This window comes from Sapajus apella, unplaced genomic scaffold (assembly GCF_009761245.1).
Source record: "Sapajus apella isolate SASKATOON/1434 unplaced genomic scaffold, GSC_monkey_1.0 scaffold61, whole genome shotgun sequence".
In the NCBI taxonomy this organism is placed as follows: domain Eukaryota; kingdom Metazoa; phylum Chordata; class Mammalia; order Primates; family Cebidae; genus Sapajus; species Sapajus apella.
This window is the reverse complement of record NW_022437001.1, coordinates 5,088,623-5,110,618: the sequence shown is the minus strand read 5'-3', so window position 1 is coordinate 5,110,618 and position 21,996 is coordinate 5,088,623. Positions and strand designations below refer to the sequence as shown.

General features: G+C 39.3%; 1 protein-coding gene across 2 annotated transcripts in view; it reads left to right on the top strand.

Moving 5' to 3' along the window:
* The window catches only part of ARHGAP10 (Rho GTPase activating protein 10), a 329,689-nt gene that overhangs the window by 198,582 nt on the left and 109,111 nt on the right, over nucleotides 1-21,996 (top strand). For both annotated transcript variants that reach the window (XM_032246542.1, XM_032246543.1), the window contains exons 14-15: nucleotides 9,867-9,941; nucleotides 16,929-17,016. In XM_032246542.1, coding sequence (XP_032102433.1) covers nucleotides 9,867-9,941; nucleotides 16,929-17,016 — 163 coding nt within the window. The remainder of the gene's footprint in view (nucleotides 1-9,866; nucleotides 9,942-16,928; nucleotides 17,017-21,996) is intronic.

Sequence of the window (21,996 nt, the reverse complement as noted above, 5' to 3'; positions counted from 1 at the left end):
ATGTGCATCATTAATAATGAAATGTGAGACTTTTGATGTAAATCCTGTGAATGCCAGTGGGAACATTAATGACCTTTCACCCCTGTTGTCAACACATGCAAGTGCAAATAAATGATTCAGTCACTCCACAAATACTGCTGAAGTATCTCATTCCATGCCAGGCAGTCTGCTGGTTACTAGCTGAGAGCTTAGTGTTAGTTTATAGAACAATGGAATTTGGGGATGTATTTCTGTAGAATCATACAGCTGCAAAATCCTTTTTAATAATTTCATGTTTGTTACCATCAGAAGTGTTTATTTTTCACTTTGAGCCCTTCTCCTTTGTCATTATATCTTTTTCTGTCTTATATTTTATTTCCGTATTCCCTTTATTGATTAATCATTGGTATATTCATTGTTCATTTGTTTTTCAGTTCATTTGTTAAATGTATACCATAGGCTAAGGACAAGGTGAGATATTAAGAATGTAGAGCTATCAGATATAAAAACTGCTCCTGAAGCCAAAAAGATAAGAAAGAACTTCTTTGTTTAGTTTCAAGTTACTCTTTTAATTTTAACTGACTCTTTAATTTTACCGTGTGTCTTCACTTGATTCCACTTCACTGCCTAAAATATAAGTTCTCGATTACTCTTGTGAAATTAACAGGAAGTTAAATGTTATGTAATTTCTAGCCTATCTTCTCATTTTTCCAAGTTTTTGTCCCTTTCATTTTGTATTCTTCTCCCTGTTTACCATTTCTGTTTTTAAAACTTACTGGTCTTTCCTCTTCTGCGTTCTTTATTCTAGTGCCACTTGTTCTCAAATTTATCATTTATGTGCTAGCTGTAGCCACGCTAGCCTTTATCTCCACCTCTCTTGTTTATCTGCATTTATCAGCTCTCTTAAGATTTATTTTCCTTTTGCATCTAAATTTTTAAACTATCCCAGAACATCTTATTTCTCTAGCCCACCTACAGGGACCTGTGGATGCCCGCTAGTGCTCAGTAGTTCCATGCAGGTGTTTTCTGGAGCTGACTGGTCTCTGGCTCTGGTAACACCATTTGGGTTTGAGAGGGAAACAGCTGAGCAGAGATGATGGTGAAACTTGACTGCTTCCCACATTTTGACCCTCTCCTCGAGGAAGATGCGGGTGATGTGAGTAGTGCTCTATGACAGTGTTGTGGGGGATTGGAGGAGACAGATGGTAGGAAGTCAGACACATTCGATGTTACCTTATCCATTTTGCCCAGGGACAGCTGTCATCATTATATGGAGATAAGCGTACCTTTTCTTTGCAAACTATCGGAACCAGTCTTATTCTCATTTATTAAGAGCAAAAAAAAATCTTTGGGCCTGTAAACCCATTGACCAGGTTACAGATTTTTGTTAAAAATTAGAAAATATTGATATCAGTATTATCACTGAGCTTTTGTATCCCGAAAAATCACTGTAATTTGGATATTTTAACTTTAATTTATTAGTTCTGAATTGTGATGTCCATTTTGGCCCAAGTCTGTATCTATGGTTCCATATTAATTTCAATTCAGATCAACCTAGCTATGCCTATTCTGTGTCCACCTATACTATGCAAGGCACCATAAAAGCTATTAAAATCAAAAACCAAGGTTGACCTAGTATCTTTTCGAAGTAATATCTCTACGTATTTGGAGAGAAGGTGGAATACAGGTTGATTCTTCATCTGAAAAGTCCAAGGCTTGGTGTGTTTTGGAATTTAGACTTTATTTTTTTTAATTAAAAAAGGTAGTAGACCATTCAGGACATAGGCACAGGCAAAGATTTCATGGTGAAGATTGCAAAAGCAATTGCAACAAAAGCAAAAATTAACAAATGGGATCTTATTAAACTAAAGAGCTTCTGCACAGCAAAAGAAACACCACGGTAAACAGACAACCTACAGAATGAGAGAAAATTTTTGCAATCTATCCATCTGACAAAGGTATAATATCCAGAATCTACAAGGAACTTAAATTTATGAGAGAATAACAACCCCATTGAAAAGTGGGCAAGGGACATGAACAGACACTTCTCAAAAGAAGACATGCATGTCACCAACAAACATATATGAAAAAAAATTCAACATCACTACTTACTAGAGAAATGCACGTCAAAACCACAATGAGATACCATTTTATGCCAGTCAGAATGGCTATTATTGAAAAGTCAAAAAACAACAGATGCTGGCAAGATTGTGGAGAAAGTGGAGTGCTTTTACACTGTTGGTGGGAGTGTGAATTAGTTCAGCCATTGTGGAAGACAGTGTGGTGATTCCTTAAGGACCTAGAGGCAGAAATACCATTTGACCCAGCAATTCCATTACTAGGTATATACCCAAAGGAATGTACATTGCTTTATTTTGAAGACACATGCATGCATATGTTCATTGCAATATTCTTCACAATAGCAAAGACATGGAATCAACCCAAATGCCCATTAATGGTAGACTGAATAAAGAAAATGTGCTACCTATAATACACTATGGAATATTATGCAGTCATAAGAAGGAATGAGATCAAGTCCTTTGCAGGGACATAGATGGAGCTGAAGCCCATTATCCTTAGCAAAATAATGCAGGAACAGAAAACCAAATACCTAATGTTCTCACTTTATAAGTGGGAGCTAAATGACAAGAACACACGGACACATGGGGGAACAACACACACTGGGGCCTGTCGGAGGGCAGGGGGGTGGGAGGACGGAGAGGATCAGGAAGAATAGCTAATGGATGCTGGGCTTAATACCTGGGTGATGGGATGATCTGTGCAGCAAACCACTATGGCAAACATTTGCCTGTTTAACAAACCTGCACATCCTGTACATGTACCCCTAAACTTAAAAGTTGGAAATAAAAAACAGAAAAAACTATAAAAGGTAATATGGGACATATACTGAATAGAATATTACATCTCCAGAAAGGTTTGGTTTGGAAATTACTTTTAACATGTGAAATACGAACATTCACTCTGAGTGGAAAAAATACTTAACCTGATTTAAGGTCATGCATTTATACTTTTTTAGCTCAAGGATTTTTTTTTTTTATTTTTAAAAATTATTTCAATCTCTCTGTTAAATTTCCCCAATGAATTTCTGAATTGATTCTGTGTCTTTTCTTGAAGTTTGTTGAGAAGGAAGCTCAGCTTTTTTGAATTCTTTGTCTGAGAGATTGCACATCTTCATCACTTTAGAATTGGTCTCTGATGCCTTATATTGCCTCTTAGGTGAGGTCATATTTCCCTGAATGTTCTTTTAAAAGTTGTTTATTTCTTAGGGACAAGGACTTGCTCTGTTGCCTAGAATGGAGTGCAGAGACTATTCACAGGTACAGTCATAGCACATTACAGCCTTGAATTCCTGTGCTCAAACATCCTTCTCCTTCAGACTCCCAAATAGCTGGGATAAGAGGCATTTGCCACTGTGCCAGTCCCTGAATGCTCTTGTTGCTTGTAGATGTATGACAATGGCTGCATGTTGAGGGATTAGCTATTTATTTTCATCTTCCCAGTCTGGCTTTGTGCCTGTCCGTCAGAGGGCTTTCCAGGGATTCTAAGCAGACTGACTCTTGGGTTTCTTGGGCCTGTGACCACTGCAGCTGTCTCAGCGCTAAAGGATGCCCTAAGCCCAGGGTTGCCACCAGTCTCTTTAGGACTCAGAAATTGATGTGGCTTTCTGCCCCAGATAGACCTGAGGAAGACCCAAAGAAGGTAGTCGGGCGGTTAGGGCAGGCCAGAGACCTAAGTTCAGAAGACTGTTGCAGTGGCCCAGATGGGTGTGTCTCCCAGCAGGTCTCTGCATGGGTGGGATGAGTTTCTGACTATAGCAGAATGGGCTGGAGTGGAGATGAGGCCCTGTTGGGATCTGCTGTGGGGATCTGCTGAGGGTGGAGAACCAGTCTCTTTAAGTGTATGCCTCCTAGTAGTTGCGACACAAGGCTGTTACCTGATTGCAATGGGAGGGGTGAGAACTGAGGCTGGGTCCCCTTGGGATCTGCCATGGGGCAGAGGTTTGCAAGCCTATCCAGAAGACTCAGACTCCCAGGCTATGAGACATGAGTGAGTCTCCCTCTGGGTCCCTGTGCAAACAGCTCTGAGCTGGGACCTTGGGTGAGGGGGCCTGGAGCCAAGCCGTTGGGCAAGTCTCAGGTTCACTGCTGAGACCGCTGTTAGTATGCAGACGAACCTTTCTGCCAAAGCCCAGTGTGCAAGATTCCCTTTGGACCCCTTGGCAGATAGTTTCAGCTGCAGGCTCAAGGCCAAACAGGGCTGTAGCCAAGTCCCTTGGAGGACTGGGCCATTTTCATGCTTGAACCTAGGAGCAAGCTTGGCACATCAGCCACCTGGACATTGGTCTGCACTCTCAGTGACCCTCCCAGGTCTTGGGCTCCACCAAGGTTTCACAAACTTTACCTGAATCCTGAGATGCTCTCAGAGAAACTTTGATGGTGGATGCACGCAGGATTCTTATTGTTGTATGGGGATATGAGCAGGTTACTTCCTTTTTTTTTTTTTTTTTTTCTTTTTTACAAGCTGTCATACAGATGGATGAGCAGGTTACTTTCCAGGCCACCATCTTGGTGATACCACTCCTCTATCCATTAACGCTTTTGATTTTGGGAATTGCGACTAAGATTGTGGACTTGTTTTAAGATGTAACCTGGTGGGTGCAGTGGCTCTTGCCTGTAATCCCAGTACTTCGGGATGCCCTGAGGCAGTAGGACCACTTGAGCCAGGAGTTTGAGACCAGCCTGGGTAACACAGTGAGACACCCCCTGTACAAAAAATAAAAAATTTGGCCAAATGTGGTAGCATGTGCTTGTAGTCGCAGCCACTCAAGAGGCTGACGTGGGAGGATTGCTTGATCACAGGAGGTCAAGGCTGCAGTGAACTATTATCACACCACTGCATTTCACCCTGGGTGACAGAATGAAACCCTGTCTTAAAAAATTTTAAATGTAATCAAGTGTTAAAAGGAATTAATTACGAGTTATGTTTAGAAGAAGGATATATCACTGTGGGCTGGTGTCGAAAGGGGATTTTTATCTGGTTTTGAAGGTTTAGATGGGAATTTTACTCACTGTTGAATCTTGGGCAACCAGAATAGCACCTGGCACATATCTGATGAATAAATACATGACTGTTGAATAAATCTGTGAAGAGAAGGGAAGAGCATTTCTGCTGGGGAGACTTCAGCCTGAATATAGCCGCAGAGGATGGAATGAACTTGGTTTTTTGTGGGTGATGGTCAAGCTGTCTGTTAAGGTGAATACACTGCAGTCCCTGTAGGAAGATGAGGTGAGGCCTGTCATGGATGTGTGCATCTGTATGCTTTACATACTTGGTAAAGCTAGTGGATATAGGCTGGATCTAAAGGCTCGCTTTTAAATGGGGATCCAGGGGACATTAGATAATAAAAGTGGTTTAAGGCCAGGCACGGTGGCTCACACCTGTAACCCCAGCATTTTTGGAGGTCGAGGCGGGTGGATCACCTGAGTTCAGGAGTTCAAGACCAGTCTGGCCAACATGGTGAAACCCCATCTCTTCTAAAAATACAGAAAAAAGTTAGCCAGGTGTGTTGCATGCGCCTGTAGTCCCAGCTACATGGGAGGCTGAGGCAGGAGAATTGCTTGAACCCGGGAGGTGGAGGTTGTGGTGAGCCAAGATCGCACCATTGCACACCAGCCTGGGTAATAAGAGTGAAACTCCCATCTCAGAAAGAAAAAAAGTGAAAAAACTGGTTTGAAAATAAAAAGATAGAAAAAGAAATGTTCAGAATGGATTGTAGTTGTGTGTTTCTTTTTAGGGATTCCATAATAAATGTATGTGCATGAAATTCAAGACTGTTGAAGAGGCAGAAATGAGTCTGAAGTTTGAAGGAAGAGTGGACGTTGACTTGTTGCATTTGGAAAATGACAGCAAAGAAGTCAAAGATGATTTCAAAATTCTAACACTTGTTGATCAGAAATAGTGATCCGTTTGGCTGACAGGGAAATTTGGAAAACAAGCTGGAAAGGACATGATAAACTCACTAATATGCCTTGGCGTATTGGTTGGTCTCTATCCTTAAAACGTATTTGATGTCTTTTATATGAACATATATGTGTTCATAGTTATAAAGTGTGTTCCAGCTTTCCTTTAGTTCAGAGCCTTTGAGAACAGTGTAGCAAGAAGTAGAAAATCCAACAGGACTTGAGTGCATGTATTTTACATGCTATTTCCAAGCTGCTTTTGTGTAAGATTTATTTAAATTTCATTTGAAAATGTAAAACCCGTGTTGAGTAGCTTGAATTCCCCCTTGCACCTCTCATTATGCATTAGCAATTAACTCTACTTCTCTCAGGTTGATGAATTTGAACTTGATCAATTATCTGATAGTAATTACCAGCACAGAGTGATTATTAGTGCCGAAGTGACATTCTTATTTCATCTCTCCATATAATTCAGGTCCTTTTCACAGAGGCATGTTTGTTTGAAGGCAGAGTATGATTTGCTCTTTTGGCTTCTAGGTCAAACTTCTTTAGGTTTCTTAAATACAGTAGTATTGAAACCCTCTGGTATTTTAAACTATCTGGACATGCCCTTCTGGCTTCCAAAAAGAAGGAAGGAATGAAGCTCATTCTTTTCTCCTGTATCAGGCTCAAAAGTCTCTGAGTTTTGTGTTTCTTGGCAACTTCCTTTTCTTTTTTTCCAACTCTTGGCAGGGCTGTGCAGCCTCCTTCTCCTCCCTGTAGTCACTGAGCGCTCCTCCTCAGGAAGGTTTGTCTCTGCTGCTGTGACTTCTTAGGGTTCTCAGTAGACTTAAAGGGCTAGCCTTTGCCCTTCTGGTTCTCTAAGCTCTACTGAGATAATTGAGAGACAGTAAGTGTATTAGTTTGCTTGGGCTGCCATAATAAAGTGTCGAGGGCTGGGTGACCTAAACCAGGGGTCCCCAACCCCCAGACCGTGGCCTGTTAGAAAGCAGGCCACACAGCAGGAGGTGAGCGGGGGGCGAGCCTTACAGCCTGAGCTCGGCCTCCTGTCAGATCAGTGGCGACATTTGATTGTCATAGGAGTGCAAGCCCTATTGTGAACTGTACATGTGAGCAATCTAGGTTGCATACTCCTTACGAGAATCTGATAATAAATGTAATGCGCTTGAACTATCCTGACACCATCCCTCTACCCCAGTCAGTGGAAAAATTGTCTTCCATGCAACTGGGCCCTGGTACCAAAAAGGTTGGGGACTGCTGAATAAACAATAGAAATTAATTTTCTCTCAGTTTTAGGGGCTAGAAGTCCAATATTAAGCTATCAGTGGGTTGATTTCTTTTGAGGCCTCTCTCTGTCATGGGGATGGCTGTCTTTTCCCTGTGACTTTTCATGGTCTCTGTCTGTACGTGTCTGTGTCCTCATCTCTTCTTACAGGGTCTCCAGTCATGGTGGATTTGCCCCCACCCTGGTGCCCTCATTTTAACTTAATTACCTATTTTAAAGACCTTATTTCTAAATACAGTCACATTTGGAAGTTCTGAGGATTAGGATGTCCACAGATGAATTTGAGGGGGAATACTATTCAGGCTATAACAGAAGGAAAAATAGGACATTTTCAAAACTTAAAAAAATAAGTAAGGAATAAAAAGCAAAGAGGATTTATATTCCTTTGAGTATATACCCAGTAATATAAATCATCCTATTATACACACACATGCCACATATATGTTCATTGCAGCCCTACTCACAATAGCAAAGAGATGGAATCAGCCTAAATGCCCATCAGTGATAGACTGGATAAAGGAAATGTGGGGTCAGGCGCGGTGGCTCATGCCTGTAATGCCAGCACTTTAGGAGGCTGAGGCGGGTGGATCACCTGAGGTCAGGAGTTTGAGACCAGCCTGACCAACATGGTAAAACCCCGTCTCTACTAAAAATACAAAATTAGCTGGGTGTGGTGGTGCATGCCTGTAATCCCAGCTACATGGGAGGCTGAGGCAGGAGAATCGCTTGAACCTGGGAGGCAGATGTTACAGTGAGCCGAGATCGCTCTATTGCACTGCAACCTGGGCAACAAGAGTGAAATTCTGTCTCAAAAAAAAAAAAAAGTTACATGATGTACTATGGAATACTATGCAGCCCTAAAAAGGAATGAGATCATGTCCTTTGTCAGGACATGGATGGAACTGGAGGTCATTATCCTTAGCAAAGTAATGCAGGAATAGAAAACCAAACACTACGTGTTCTCGCTTACAATTGGATGCTGAATGATGAGAACTCGTGGACACAGAGGAGAACAATACACACCGGGGCCTATGAGAGAGTGGAGGGAGGGGATCAGGAAAAATAATGGGTACTAGGCTTAGTACCTGGGTGATGAAATAATCTGTATAACAAATGCCACCACACAGGTAACTTGCCCTATGTAACAAACCTGCACATGTACCCCTGAACTTAAAATAGTGTATGTAACTATCATTTAAAAAAAGCAAAGAGGAGAAAAAGGGGGAAAAAACTTGGCAAGGAATAATCAATGTTTTTGTGTGTGCGCTGTGAGTTATAATCTGTAGGACATGTGTTAGTATCTTCACATTTCCCTCCTGGCATAACATAGGGTATAGGATGCACTCCTTGATCTCAGATACATCATAGAGACTTGGAGAGGTTTCCTGTCCTCCTCATGAGTGACTGAACGGTGACTTGAATCCAATTCTTGAGACTCCGACTAGTATTCTCTTCATCACTTCAAGCAGGGAGGTGAAAAGAAAGTAAACTCCCCCGGGCAAATTCGTGGCCTTTTGTTGTGTTATTTTGTTTTGGAAACTTTGGAGATTAGAGGCATCATCTGCCTGTCAGCCAGTTGTGTTCTTGTTAGTTTTAACATTTGTAGTGGAGAAAAGAAACACACAGCCAGAAAGCTGCAACTCGTTTGAGAAGTAAATAAAAGTCACATTTTTTGGAAGTAGTTGTTATGAAAATTTTCAAGCATTAAGAAATAGATTGGTACAATGAACTTCCATATTCTTCTCATCTGGATTCAAGAATTATCAAGATTTTGCTACAGTTGTTTGATCTATCCCTTTTTCCCTCTTAAAGCAAATGTAAGGTTACTTTCACCACTTTCTGGATGCAACTTTAAACAAATGGAGATTTTCTTACATACCCTTAATGCCACTCAGAGTTTGCTAATTGCATCAGGAATGTCCTTTCATCATTGATTTGTCCAGATCAGAGTCCAAATGATAAGGATATTTGTTTGGCATACCAAGTTAGGTTTGACAGTACATTTTCTTGCTTTTCTATGTACTCAGGGACAATTTGGTTTCAGATCTCTGTAGAAAGAGGATGCACTGATTTGGTTCATTTTGCAGTATACTTTGTGGTGATACTGATTTCCAGTTTCAGAGCCCCTCATTGGACAGGGCATATAACAACTTTAAAAAAAATTACAGTTTTGCTTCAGTTTTGCATGAATTTCCATGGTTTTCAAGAATCGTCCAAACAATGATTTCTTTTTCTATACTAACCATCACCATATTTTTAAAAGGCTGAAACTTTTCAAGAAAAATGTAAACAGGTAAACACAATAAACATAAAAGTTTTAGTGCATCTTTACAAATGGCATTGTTATTCATTTCAGTGTATCCATGATACTTATTAACATTGAGGTATTTCATTTTGTCCACATGGAACATTGTTTGCTGAGATTATTATTAACCACAACTCACAGATACAAAGCTAGTAAAACAAGTTGTTAAACACTTGCTTTTTTCAAAGGTTATTTTTATAATTAACAGGAATTTTGCTAATGTTTGTTAGCAAAGATTCTGAATGCAACTGTTTGATGATGGCTTTTAAAATTATGATAGTCTTGTATTTTGCTAATAGTTTGTTTCTTCCCATAGGTATAAATGACCAAGGATTGTACAGAGTTGTGGGGGTGAGTTCAAAGGTCCAGAGACTTCTGAGTATGTTGATGGGTATGCCTCTTTTCTAATCATTTTTCCATGTGTTATTTGTGTATGTTCATTGACTTCACAGATTAATATTTCATAGTAATGTACAGAATACTAGTGATTCCATTCTTCTGTCTACAAGAGTCTTCTGCTGGGCAGAGACAGTTGACCCACAGAAGTAGATTAGTATTTGCATCAGCATAGATGATCTATTATCTCTGATTAAGAAATGAGAGAAAAAAGAATGCACCCCCCCCGGTTGATTGCCTTGCTGTGCTTGCTTCTCACAGGGAAGTGGCAGTCAGGCCTCTATGATTTGCATGGCTTCCAAATAGCCTGTCCAGAATTGTGACAGTACATTTGGTTGGACAAGACCACTGGGACTCGCTTATTTTTATGGAGCTTCCAAAACTGTAATTTGACTGCAAGGGTCTGATTCTCAGGGATTCATTGGTATTCACAGTGGCTTGTTTGTAGTTCACACCAGGCTCTCCTCCAGAACCATGCATGCTCCATCTGTGCTGATAACACAGTGTTCTTTGGCATCGCAGACTAGAGGAAGCCAGAAAGTGAATTCATTTCATTACCCCAGACATTATGTGAATGACAAAGCGCTTTTACATTACACACTGCTGTCAGTTGATTGCCACCTGTAAGACACTCCACTTCTCCCCCACCCCAAAACAGGCTGCCTCTTGAGGAGTGATCATAACTCATCATGCTAGAGGGCCTGTGTATCAAACCAGTCTGTCATGATCTTGCTACATATTAATTTTTTTGATATCTTACTTTAATCAATATTAACAATGCCCTCAGGTGTGCTGTGAATACATTGAAACCTGTCTGCATCTTAAAGCATTATAGCAAAGACTCATTTTTAGAAAGCATGAGCCAAGATGAATAACATCAACTGACATGTTAGGGATAGGATTACTTGTTTGGCTGTGTTTGAATTAAGGATTTAATAAGCAACAATCTTTTGTAAGCTATTAACCACAGGAGAAATTGCCCATCATCAGTTGGAGAGCCTTATTAGAATACATTCACTTCCATAAGCTGTTTTCATTTTCTGCCTCTCTGGTTTAACTTGGGTGTGCAATTTTGGCAGTCAGATTTTCCTTTTTACCATTAGTGGTCTCCAAATTAAATAGACTCAGGTTGCCAGTGGTTCAGTAGCAGCTGGGAGAATTTAATGGGACTACAGCATCTGCTTTTGCTTAATTTTAAAATTAGAAACACTTCTTTCATTTCCAAGATGGTGATATGATGATTAGAACTGGAAGAGTATTTTGATACCAGAATGGACTGAAAGGCACATTTTGGTGGTAAATTGGTCCTAAGGACCTGGCATGATTTTTATTATCTTCTTGTTCCTGTTCAAGGAAAGTTTGAACAAGGGTTTTTCTGTGGTCACCTTGAAGTGTTAAGCTGTCTCAAAATTTGTTCATAATTCTCATAAAATTCTACATGTTCAGCATTGCTCAACTCAGGGTGGTAGTTTCCTTTGCTCATGGGAAATGTCCCAGGCCAGTCCTTAACTTACAAGGTGTTTTTAAATATCTAAACCCTCAAAAATTCATGACCTGGAAAACTGTTTTTACTTTTCATGAGCTTGAGAGTAGAGAAGCCCAGGATGTAAGTGTGACACAACCTCATACATAATGCTGGCAAGGGAAATGCTTATGTTTTTAGTAATATCATTCTGCAAACAGAGGAAAGTTAGAGAATTGATGTGAAACAAAGATACCGACTTGTTACCTCCTGATTAAGCCATTCATTTAAGAGGGCTACACAATACACATTTGTTTTGAGTAGTCTATAAATAATCCCTAGTATGAAGTGAAGATTGTCAGTCAAAAACTTTGGATTTTCATTAGCATTAATGCTATTTTCTTCTTACCTTATGCTACCAATACAAACCTTAACCCTTGACACAATAAATTTACTTGCTATTTCCTAATCATTTTAACATTTTCTTATTTCTTTCCTTTTATCCTGATTGAGTGTTCAAATGGAAATAATTTAATGCCTCTCCCAAAAAAAGGGTTTTAGCGTTTTGAATAGTCATGTCAACATAATCTTAAGGATATTTTTTTCTCTAACTTTTCCCATTTTGCTTCATTATTAGAGGGTTTCATATATATCCTGAAGAGAAAAAAATTGTGTGGGTCTGCCACATTTTTAACTTTGCTTTTTTAAAGCAATTAGCGTTTATTATTATTCCTGCAGGTAATGGGTTTATTTCAAATTTGAATTTTTTTCAAAGTACATTTTGTTTGTAATGTATTTTTCTTTGTAGAAATGGAAAATAATTTAATTTTTAAGTATTTGAGAAACAGTTTCAAGCCATGTACTATTTTTTGAGGAGAGTTGCCATTTACCTGATTCTCTATAGTTCTTGAGAGCTAGTTATTTGCTTGAGAGTTTTAAATTATTGCTATTTTTACACAGAATACTTTGTATGGTTTGTTAAAGTGTTTTAAGTCTTCTTTAAATACTCATGTAAAAGTTATGATGATTTCTAAAGAAAGGGTATATGCTTAATCTCTTGCATGTTTTTTCACTTGTCACTTTTTTTGGGTGTGTTTTTTCCCCTTCACATTTAATACTAAAATAGAAGAAAATATGTATTTTTTCCATTATCATACTTCTGTCTTTCCTCCTTCCTCCTGCTCCTTTCTTCCCTCCTTATCCTCTTTCTTCTCTCCCCCTTCTTTCCTTCTCCCCTGTCTCCCAGCTGGCATGAAATAGCAATGGCATTGATGATAGAAAATTGTCTAAATAAGGCCGGGCGCAGTGGCTCACGTCTGTAATCCCAGCACTTTGGGAGGCCGAGGCGGGTGGATCGTGAGGTCAAGAGATCGAGACCATCCTGGTCAACATCGTGAAACCCCGTCTCTACTAAAAATACAAAAAACATTAGCTGGGCATGGTGGTGCGTGCCTGTAATCCCAGCTACTCGGGAGGTTGAGGCAGGAGAATTGCCTGAACCCAGGAGGCAGAGGTTGCGGTGAGCTGAGATCGCGCCATTGCACTCCAGCCTGGGTAACAAGAGCGAAACTCCGTCTCAAAAAAAAAATGTCTAAATAGAGAGGTAGTTATTCTCCTCCAGGCCAGGTAAAGGACCAGGCAGCTGCCTTCCTCCACCTCGTGATGAGAGGACATTCTTAGTTGTCTTCGCTTCTGGGAGCCTAAAGCAACTGTCACCTGGATATCCCCCAGCCTCTGAGCCTTTCCCTGGACCAAGCTTCTTAAGTTTCCGAAACAACATGCCCATGTGAGCAGACACCTGCCTTTTTCTTCCCCTTTGCAGGCTCTAAGACAGGGCTCACAGAGTGTGGTAGCAGTTGTTATTTTTTTGTAAAGCAGAAACTTAGAACAGTTGGGATGCAGGGAGAAGTATCAGATGAGTTGTCTTTGGGTGAGTCATGGTTTTTTAGTAAATGGAGTGAGAATGTAAAATATCCATTACAATAGTTCATGGTAGATTAGAACTGATAGGAGGTAGAATTGTTATACATTCTTCCTTCTTCCCTACTTTAGTTTACAACATCAGAGCAGAGGAAGAGGAAGTTACGGGAAAATGTGGTAGTAGCTTGTGTGGTCTGGTGAGTTCAGTGGTGAATTCTAAATCTGATTTGCAAGAAGGGCTGGATGATTTCGTTTTCACACAAAACCATAGAAAACAAAAAATAAAAATAATTGAAAAGAGTTTTACTTGAAAAACATTACCGTGTTTACTTTGTAGGACAGTTCTGTCTCATCGATTGGGGGAAAAGTGAACTAATGCAGCTGAAAAAAAAAACCTGATCTTTTGATTATAAAACATATTTTCAAAATTCATTCACTGTGCTTTTTCAAGTACTTTAAAATTGGACCTAAGTCAGTGTTGAGTAGGGTGCTAGAAGCTGCATAGAATTGCACTTTGCATTTAGGTTGGACTGCAGATTTTCAGTTTCAAAAAAATGACCAGTGGTTATGTAAGTGTGAAACATTCACCCAAATAAAAAAAATCAGCTCTTTTTATCTGTGCTTTTTAGTTTAGATTTTTAACAAATCTGTGAAGTGTCCTTCCTTGGTCAGAAAGGAAGAAAATTGTTTTATCTTTCTTATGGTAGAACATATATTCTGAATGAACCTCCAAATGTATTTTCATGTTTGAATTCCAAATAAGCATTAAATTCTGCCTAGTCCCAGTGCATCCACTGATTGTAAAGGACTGCTACGGATGATTGAGCTATTTGAAAACAGTGAAAATTTAAGAGAGAATTAGTAACATAGACACTGTGTAGTCATTTGCTTCTGATGTGACAGCTGCTTTTTATTCCATGAATTTAGAATGATGGCTTATTTTTCCATAGAAGGAATATGATTCTCAAAATACGAAATCATAATTTGGTAGAAAGCTGGAAATAAAAGATTTCCCTTAGAAGCATCTTGATTTTAAAAAGGTGATTTTCAGGTAGCAAGTTGATTGAAAATGTTATCCTACTTGTATGTTAAAATGAGATTTAAATAATTGATTTAATGAGAGAGAGAATATTCAGTTACTGAAGTAATTGGTTGGCAAAGCCTTTAGAACAGAATTATTTAGTCCTAGTTATAAAGGATTGCACCTTTAATCAAGGTGCTTAATTTGATTCCTTGAATGTATCTGTGGCTTGTCTGACAAGCTCAGTAACAAATGAGTTCTGAATTGTAGGAACTGATCAAAATGTAATCAGTGTCAATTGCCATTGTTGTAGTTTATTGCATATTGCTGTCAGTTGCTGTAATCAAGAAATGTTGAAGTGCTTTAAAAGTCTTCAGACCTTTGAGTAATTGACCTCATGTATGATGCTATGGCTGTGAAATAACCATCACTTCCCGTTTTATTTTATCTTTAGAAAGTTTCGGACAAACATTGAGTTGTCATCCATCCTTCATCATCCCAAGCCTAAAACTTTTTAAGTGGCATGCATGACTTAACACGGTGGTCCCATTTTGACAGGTTTTTCTTTTTAGTGCTTTTAAAAAGGAAATGCTAACAAGATGTTTCCTTCTCGATGAAGACAAATACAGTATAAGGGAGGGAAAACCCCTGAAACAACTAGGTTATTTTTTGGTCTTAGTTAAGACATCATCATGGAGTGCGGGAGAAATAGTCTTTTCCATGAATCTCTTTATTTTCTCTTTTGCATAGTGGGTGTGTAGAAAACCAGGCAAATTGATATTGATGGCTCGATATCATTCGTCATAACCCATTTCCTGTCTCCTCCCTTTGGGAAGGTACCATCACTGCTTGCTTATACTTTTTAGTGACTCAGCAGTGGTAATAACCTGCCACATTTAATTATTTATGGAACTGTGTATACATTCTTTATTTGCTTTGATGCTCTCAGTAGTTCTGTGAGAGCGTTTACATTATCTCTATCGTGCAGATGAAGATCTGAAGTTCAGATAGGTTTGGAACTCACTTGCAGTGGTATGGCTGGGCCAGGTTGTTACAGGCATTTAAGCACAGCTTCATGATACCCACGCTGCACTCCTCCCTGCTGCCATGCCACAGCTGAGTGTACCAGCCCAGAGTTACAGGAGTCAGAGATGCCACCATACTCCTCGGGGTGTTTGCCTTTACTGCCATCCTTTCATTTTATTTCTACCAGGATTGACACTTTCCTTTCTGCAATTTACTAACTCTCCCATCTCCTTTTTTTTTTTCTTGGTGTCACATACCTTTTCCTTCTAACTTTATAGCCATTTTAAATTTAACTTTTTCTTTTACTTTATAAAGGAGCAACCCTATTAACTGACTTACTGACCATTTCAAAGGATGTTTGTAAGAAACATATCATTACATGCTATTTGGATAAAGAAAATTAGTTTAAGTTAGAATGAATAGGAGTGTGACACAGAGGCTTCCAATAAATATTTCCCACATGAGTGTATATATTACACAGTGTTCACGTGAAAGATTACTTGTAAATAACTTTTTAAGCCTCCATGTTATCATTTTTGTTTTGATTGATTGTATATTAATTTCAGAAAGATAATCTAACGAACAGAAATCCTGAAAATCTGAGACCAAGTTCATCACCCTTTCCCCCACCAGTTTGTTGCCATTCTGATGTTGGCATTGTGCCATTCACGGTGCCACCCTCGGTTTTCTGTGTCATAATGATGCAGGACTTTTTGCTCCTTGGTTCAGCTATATTCGGGTTTTTTTGTCACCACCAGGAAAAATTGGGCATGCAGACATAGTGAAGGGTGAGGAGAGTGCAACTTGCTAAGCGAAAGGGGAGCCCTCAGCAAAGAGAGGAGTCCCACCAGCCAGCTCCCCCCTCACAGATTGAATGTGAGGCCACCATACATTGGCTCCTTCCTTGCATAAAGCGCAAATTCCCGGTAGTTCCACCCTGTTCCCCCAGTGTGCATGCGGGCCCTTAGTCTAAACCACTCCACATTGATTTAGTTCCCTTACTGAGCATGTGTTTAACGATGGAAATACTCACCGTGGGCATGTTTATTTAGGCAAGCCTCCTGTGCACAATGACCTGGGTGCATCGGAGGTTCTCTGGGGACCCTACCTTACTTGCCTAGGCATTTGGCTGTCTCCTGCCTCTATCAGTACACAGTGTGAGAGCAAGGATGCTGTAAGCATACAGCTGAAAGTGCCACTTGCTGTAAGCCAAGGCCCCTGAGTGATAACTGTTAACGACGATGATGATGATGATCATAGCTGTACGTGAATTGCAGTTGTGGATGTTGAAATACTATGTCTAACTCTTCCTTACTCCCAACTCATCTCCTATTTTTTGCTTTGATCTGTACGACAGATTTCCTGAAGTGCCAGAGGTGTCTAGTCATAGAACATGGCTTGTAGTATTTTAGAGAAATTGTATAAAATGTTTTTTTGAGGAAACTGCAGGATTGTGGTTTGCTCACTTAAAAATGGAAGCTTTGTGAGCGAGACAAGAGGACCTTTGATGTTCAGGATTTTAATTATTTTTTTCTTGTTTGCTTGCTCACTAGATGTAAAAACATGCAATGAGGTAGACCTGGAGAATTCTGCAGATTGGGAAGTGAAGACGATAACAAGTGCCCTGAAACAGTATTTGAGGTAAACTCCTCTCAGTAATGAGAAAGAAGAATGGCCTATTCGGATCTGAAGTATAAAACAGATGCCAGTTGCGTACATAAGTATCAATCGTTAAATTAAGCCTTATTTTAAAAAGGGAGAATTTATCAGGTGTCTCAGTGTCCCAGAAAGAAAGATAAGTAGTGGGTAAACATCAGTATTTAAGTAAATCACAGCAGAACAGAAATTGATATAGACTTGGGTTTTGAAATAGGTGTTTCTTGTAGATGTACATTTTAGGAATTAAACACTATGAAACAACTTGTTGAGGCTGCTGATTGAATGAAGGCTATTTATTGAATTATTTTATCTTTATATTTTATGCTGAAATGATTTTTTTAAAGTTTAGATGGCTTAAACTTAAAGGCTTATGACAACATATAAATTCAAACTCTTCAAAAAGAAGTTTACTTGGTGAGGTTTTAAGATAAACTTGTTTTCTATTTATAATAGAAAATATTTAGGACTAGCATTAGAAGAGGGCAGGATTTTTTAAGAGTCACTGTCCTTTTTTTATTAAAAAGAATTTAATGATAAGCTCAGGGTCAGATGAAGAGCAAGTATCTAGACAGTAAAAACAAAAGAATGAAAAAAGGTCACACTCTAATTCTTATATGCTGTGGTTCTATTGGGGACTTAGATTTTTCATGGCAAACAAGTGGCCTATTTTTTTATTTTTTTGAGACAGCGTCTCTCTCTGTAACCCAGGCTGGAGTGTAGTGGCACGATCTTGACTCACTGCAACCTCCGCCTCCCAGGTTCAAGCGATTCTCATGCCTCTGCCTCGTGAGTAGCTGGAATTACAGGCTTGCGCCACTACCCCTGGCTGATTTTTGTATTTTTAGCGGAGATGGGTTTCACCATGTTGGCCAGGCTGGTCTCGAACTCCTGACCTCAAGTCATCTGCTTCCCTCGGCCTCCAAAGTACTGGAATTACAGTTGTGAGCTACTGTGCCTGGCCTCAGGACCAGTTCTTTTTTGACATACATAGGTTTGTTTTTCAGGTAAAAGTTATTTGGGTTCCAGTGGATACATTCGAATCAACTTACGTGACATATTTTGTATTTTTTAAAAATTATGAAAAATTTCAGATACATAAGACCAGAGAGATTGGTGTAATGAACCCTCACGGCTCTGTTATCCTGCTTCTTGAGTTATCAACATTCCGTCCTTGTTAACTCGTTAATCTTCCTACCTGCCACTTTTTAAAGATTTTCTGAAGCATCATATAACTGTACCCATAAATACTTGAGTATTTATCTCAAAAAGACATTTTAAAAAAGTCAATCAAAATATAATTCTTATACACAACAAATTAATATCCAACATTCAGTCCATGTTCAATTTTTACCAACTGCTTTCAAAAAAGTGTTTTTATATTTGTTTTAAATCTTGCAGGATTTAAACTGTGCCAGCATTTCACTTGGTTGATAGGTTTTAAGGTTCTTTTCATCTGTATAGTTTCTCCCTTTCTCCACCACTGGCTTTTATTTGTTGATGAGCCTGGGTCATTTTTGATTATATCTTCATGATAGCCTTTAACATGTTTCTGTAGCCATCCTACGTCCTGTAGATAAAGAGTTTTCAAATAGGCTTTGTTAGAATCAGGTTAGGTTTTATTTTATTTATTTCAAGAATATATGTATGGTACAACATATTCTTTATGTTGTACCCCATCAGGTAGCCTGGGTTGTCTGGTTGTTCTACCTTTTAACGATATAAAATTTATCAGTGGGCAATAGGTACATATTAGCTATTATTTCAAGTACTTTATGTAAAGAAGATGTTTTCATCCACGGTTCTAAATTTTTTTCTTTTTCTTTTTTTTTTGGAGACAACCTCTCCCCCTTGTCCCCCAGGCTGGAGTACAATGGCACAATCTTGGCTCACTGCAGCCTCTGCCTCTCAGATTGAAGTGCTTCTCCTGCCTCAGCCTCTCAAGCAGCTGGGATTACAGGCGCCTGCTACCACACCTGGCTAATTTTTGTATTTTTAATAGAAACGGGGTTTTACCATGTTGGCTAGGCTGGTTTTCAACTCCTGACCTTAGGTGATCTGCCTGCCTCGGCCTTCCAAAGTGCTGGGATTGCAGGTGTGAGCCACAGTTCCCAGCCTCTACATTTTTTTCTTAAACTATTATGTGCATTGTTGTCATTCTTTATTGATAAAGGGGTGTATACTTATATCGGTATTGCCACTGATAGTGACTAACTGTGGCTTAGGTGAGGATCATGGTAAAAATGAATCTCATTACTCCCAACTCTAGGATAAGAATGTAAATTTCCCCAAGATAGGCATCTTTTAAGTCCTATTCACTGCAGTATCCCCAGCAGCTTGGAGCTGTACCTCTTGCTGAGAAATTAGAGCAGTGGTTTTCAACTGAGGAAGATTTTGCCCTCAGTGGGATATTTGGCCATGTTTGGAGACATTACTGATTTTCATCATTGCTGGTTTGCTGTGCTCCTGGCATCTGGTGGCATCTGACATCCTGTAGTACATAGGACAGCCCACCCTCCCACTGAAAGAATTATTTGATTCAAAATGTCAATAATGCTGAGATTGAGAAACCTCTATTAGGTAGATGAAGGAAATAATAGATAAGGGATATAAACATATAATGAATTGCACATGTTAACTTGACCAGAACAAGTACTGCCACTCTAGGAGATAGCTTGAAATCCATTTTACTGTTTAGTAGACCCGTATCTAGCACAGGTAAAGGGATTGACTAAGATGACTCAGTTATTGCTGGAAAACTAAGGGTGAAAATCCACCTTTTTGGCAATAAATCACATGCTTTTTTCCACCGTTCCATATGGTTCTTTTCTTTTGCTGTGTGGGAGGAATTTGTTTAATAAACTAGAGGCTCTTATTTAGTACATAGGATTTCTTTTTGGTTCTTGATACTCTTGGAAGCTAGTTCCTTCTTGCCCCTGTTCTTGTGTTGTTTTTTTCTGCCTTTTTCTTTCATTACCTTGCTTCATCCTATGGAATTCCACTTTTAAACAAACATTGCCTACAGAATGACATTATGAGATGCTATTATTATGTAACTTCTAACAAAATACACATTCTGCCTGAATGTGATAAAGTGAATTTTCATAAGATGGCAGATGCCTTGGGAGATTTGAAAGTTGGGTTGCTGTTCTTTTCCCCTGTGTTATTTTTAGCAATGGAAAATGCAGTAATTAGGATTTAATTGACACCTTTTTTTTTTTTTTTAATTTTGGTGATGCATCAAATGGGAAAAAACTGAGTTTTTATCTACCTCCATTTTGGCAATAGGGTTCTGGCCCAAGCAAGTGTATTTCTTTCTGCATGAGAGGTAATAGAATGTGATGGTCAAGAGCAGGAGGTCTGGAGTCAGCCTGCCTGCCAGGGTTGGAGCCCCAGCTCTGTCACTCATGGCACCATGGCGTGAAGCTGAATATAGCTTTTCTCACCCAAAAAAGCTCTTGCCCTTGAATTCTTCTCACTGCAAATAACCCAGCTATCTTATTGGATGGGATGTTGGAGGTGGAGGGAGGAAAACTGCCAAATCCCCAAAGCACCAAACTAAAACAAGAAGCAAGTCCTCCATGGTCTTGGAGAAGGAAAAATATGTGCAGTGGACCAATGCATGGGATCTCCCTTTTCTTCTACTGACTTGAGGCAATTTTTAAATTTTTTACTTGTAGTGTTTTAGAGAGCTGAATACCAGCCCTCTGCATGATTTCTTATCTATACAGACAATTATTTTGATTTCTAGCAACGTGTTCATTACAGCAGTTTTCCATTGTGAGGGGACAAATGAGTGATTTTGTGTTTCTAGTCAAATGATTTTACCTGGAGGAAACTTTCTTTTAAGCCTGGAAATTGTAATGGGACGTTTTGGGAAGGAAATGCCAACTTAGGTAAATATTATGATTTATATCCCCCAACAGATCCCAACGAGTGGCAAAGAGAGGTGGCTCAAAAACATGTCAGGTGGGAGGCTGAGAGTTGCAGTGACTCAGCAGAATACATTTTGTATGGGAAACTTGTCATTTGTGTGACTGCTTCCCTAATGTTAACAATATTTATTTTTTATGCTGCATTGCCTAGCTAGACATATGGCAGTGATGTAAGTAATGTGTAGAAGATATTCAGATACAAATGCATTTTTATTGGAAAATAAATGTTCTCTGTGGTTTTTCTTTTCTTTCTTTCTTTCTTTTTTTTTTTTTTTTTTTTTTGAGATGGAGTTCCGATCTTGATGCCCAGGCCGGAGTGCAATGGCGCAATCTGGGCTCACTGCAACCTCCGCTTCCTGGGTTCAAGCAGTTCTCCTGCCTCAGCCTCCCAATTAGCTGGGATTACAGGCATGCGCCACCATGCCAGGCTAATTTTGTAGTTTTAGTAGAGACGGGGTTTCTCCATGTTGGTCAGGCTGGTCTCGAACTCCTGACCTCAGTGATTTGCCTGCCTGGGCCTCCCAAAGTGCTGGGATTACAGGCGTGAGCACTGCACCTGGCCCTCTGTGGTTTTTCTAAGTGTTGCCATTTCCCCCAACCCCGCTATTCTTTTCAGCACCCTTTAACTTTCCTTCTCTGCTAGATAGCCATTTTTCTTTTTTGTTACTTCCTGCTTGTCTGTATTTTGAAACGATCCCCCTAAAGGCTTACTTCTGATTGGCCCTGCTTTTTCTTTATTTAGGCTGTGGTATAGTTGATTTTTTTTTTTTTTTTTTTTTCATTTTCTTCTTGAAATGGGAATATAGGGGAGAAGGAGAGGAAATAAGAGCAGAACTTTTTCACTCATGCATTACATTTTAGTTTATGGTTGTCATTATGTGTCTGTATGTATATACCATACCAACATAAATTGTATGTAAGGAATATATGTACCTAAACATTTTTTCTTTTATTTTTCAATTTTCCTTTCAAAACATAAAAAAAAAGTAGAGACAGGGTCTCACTTCATTGACTAGGCTGGTCTTGAACT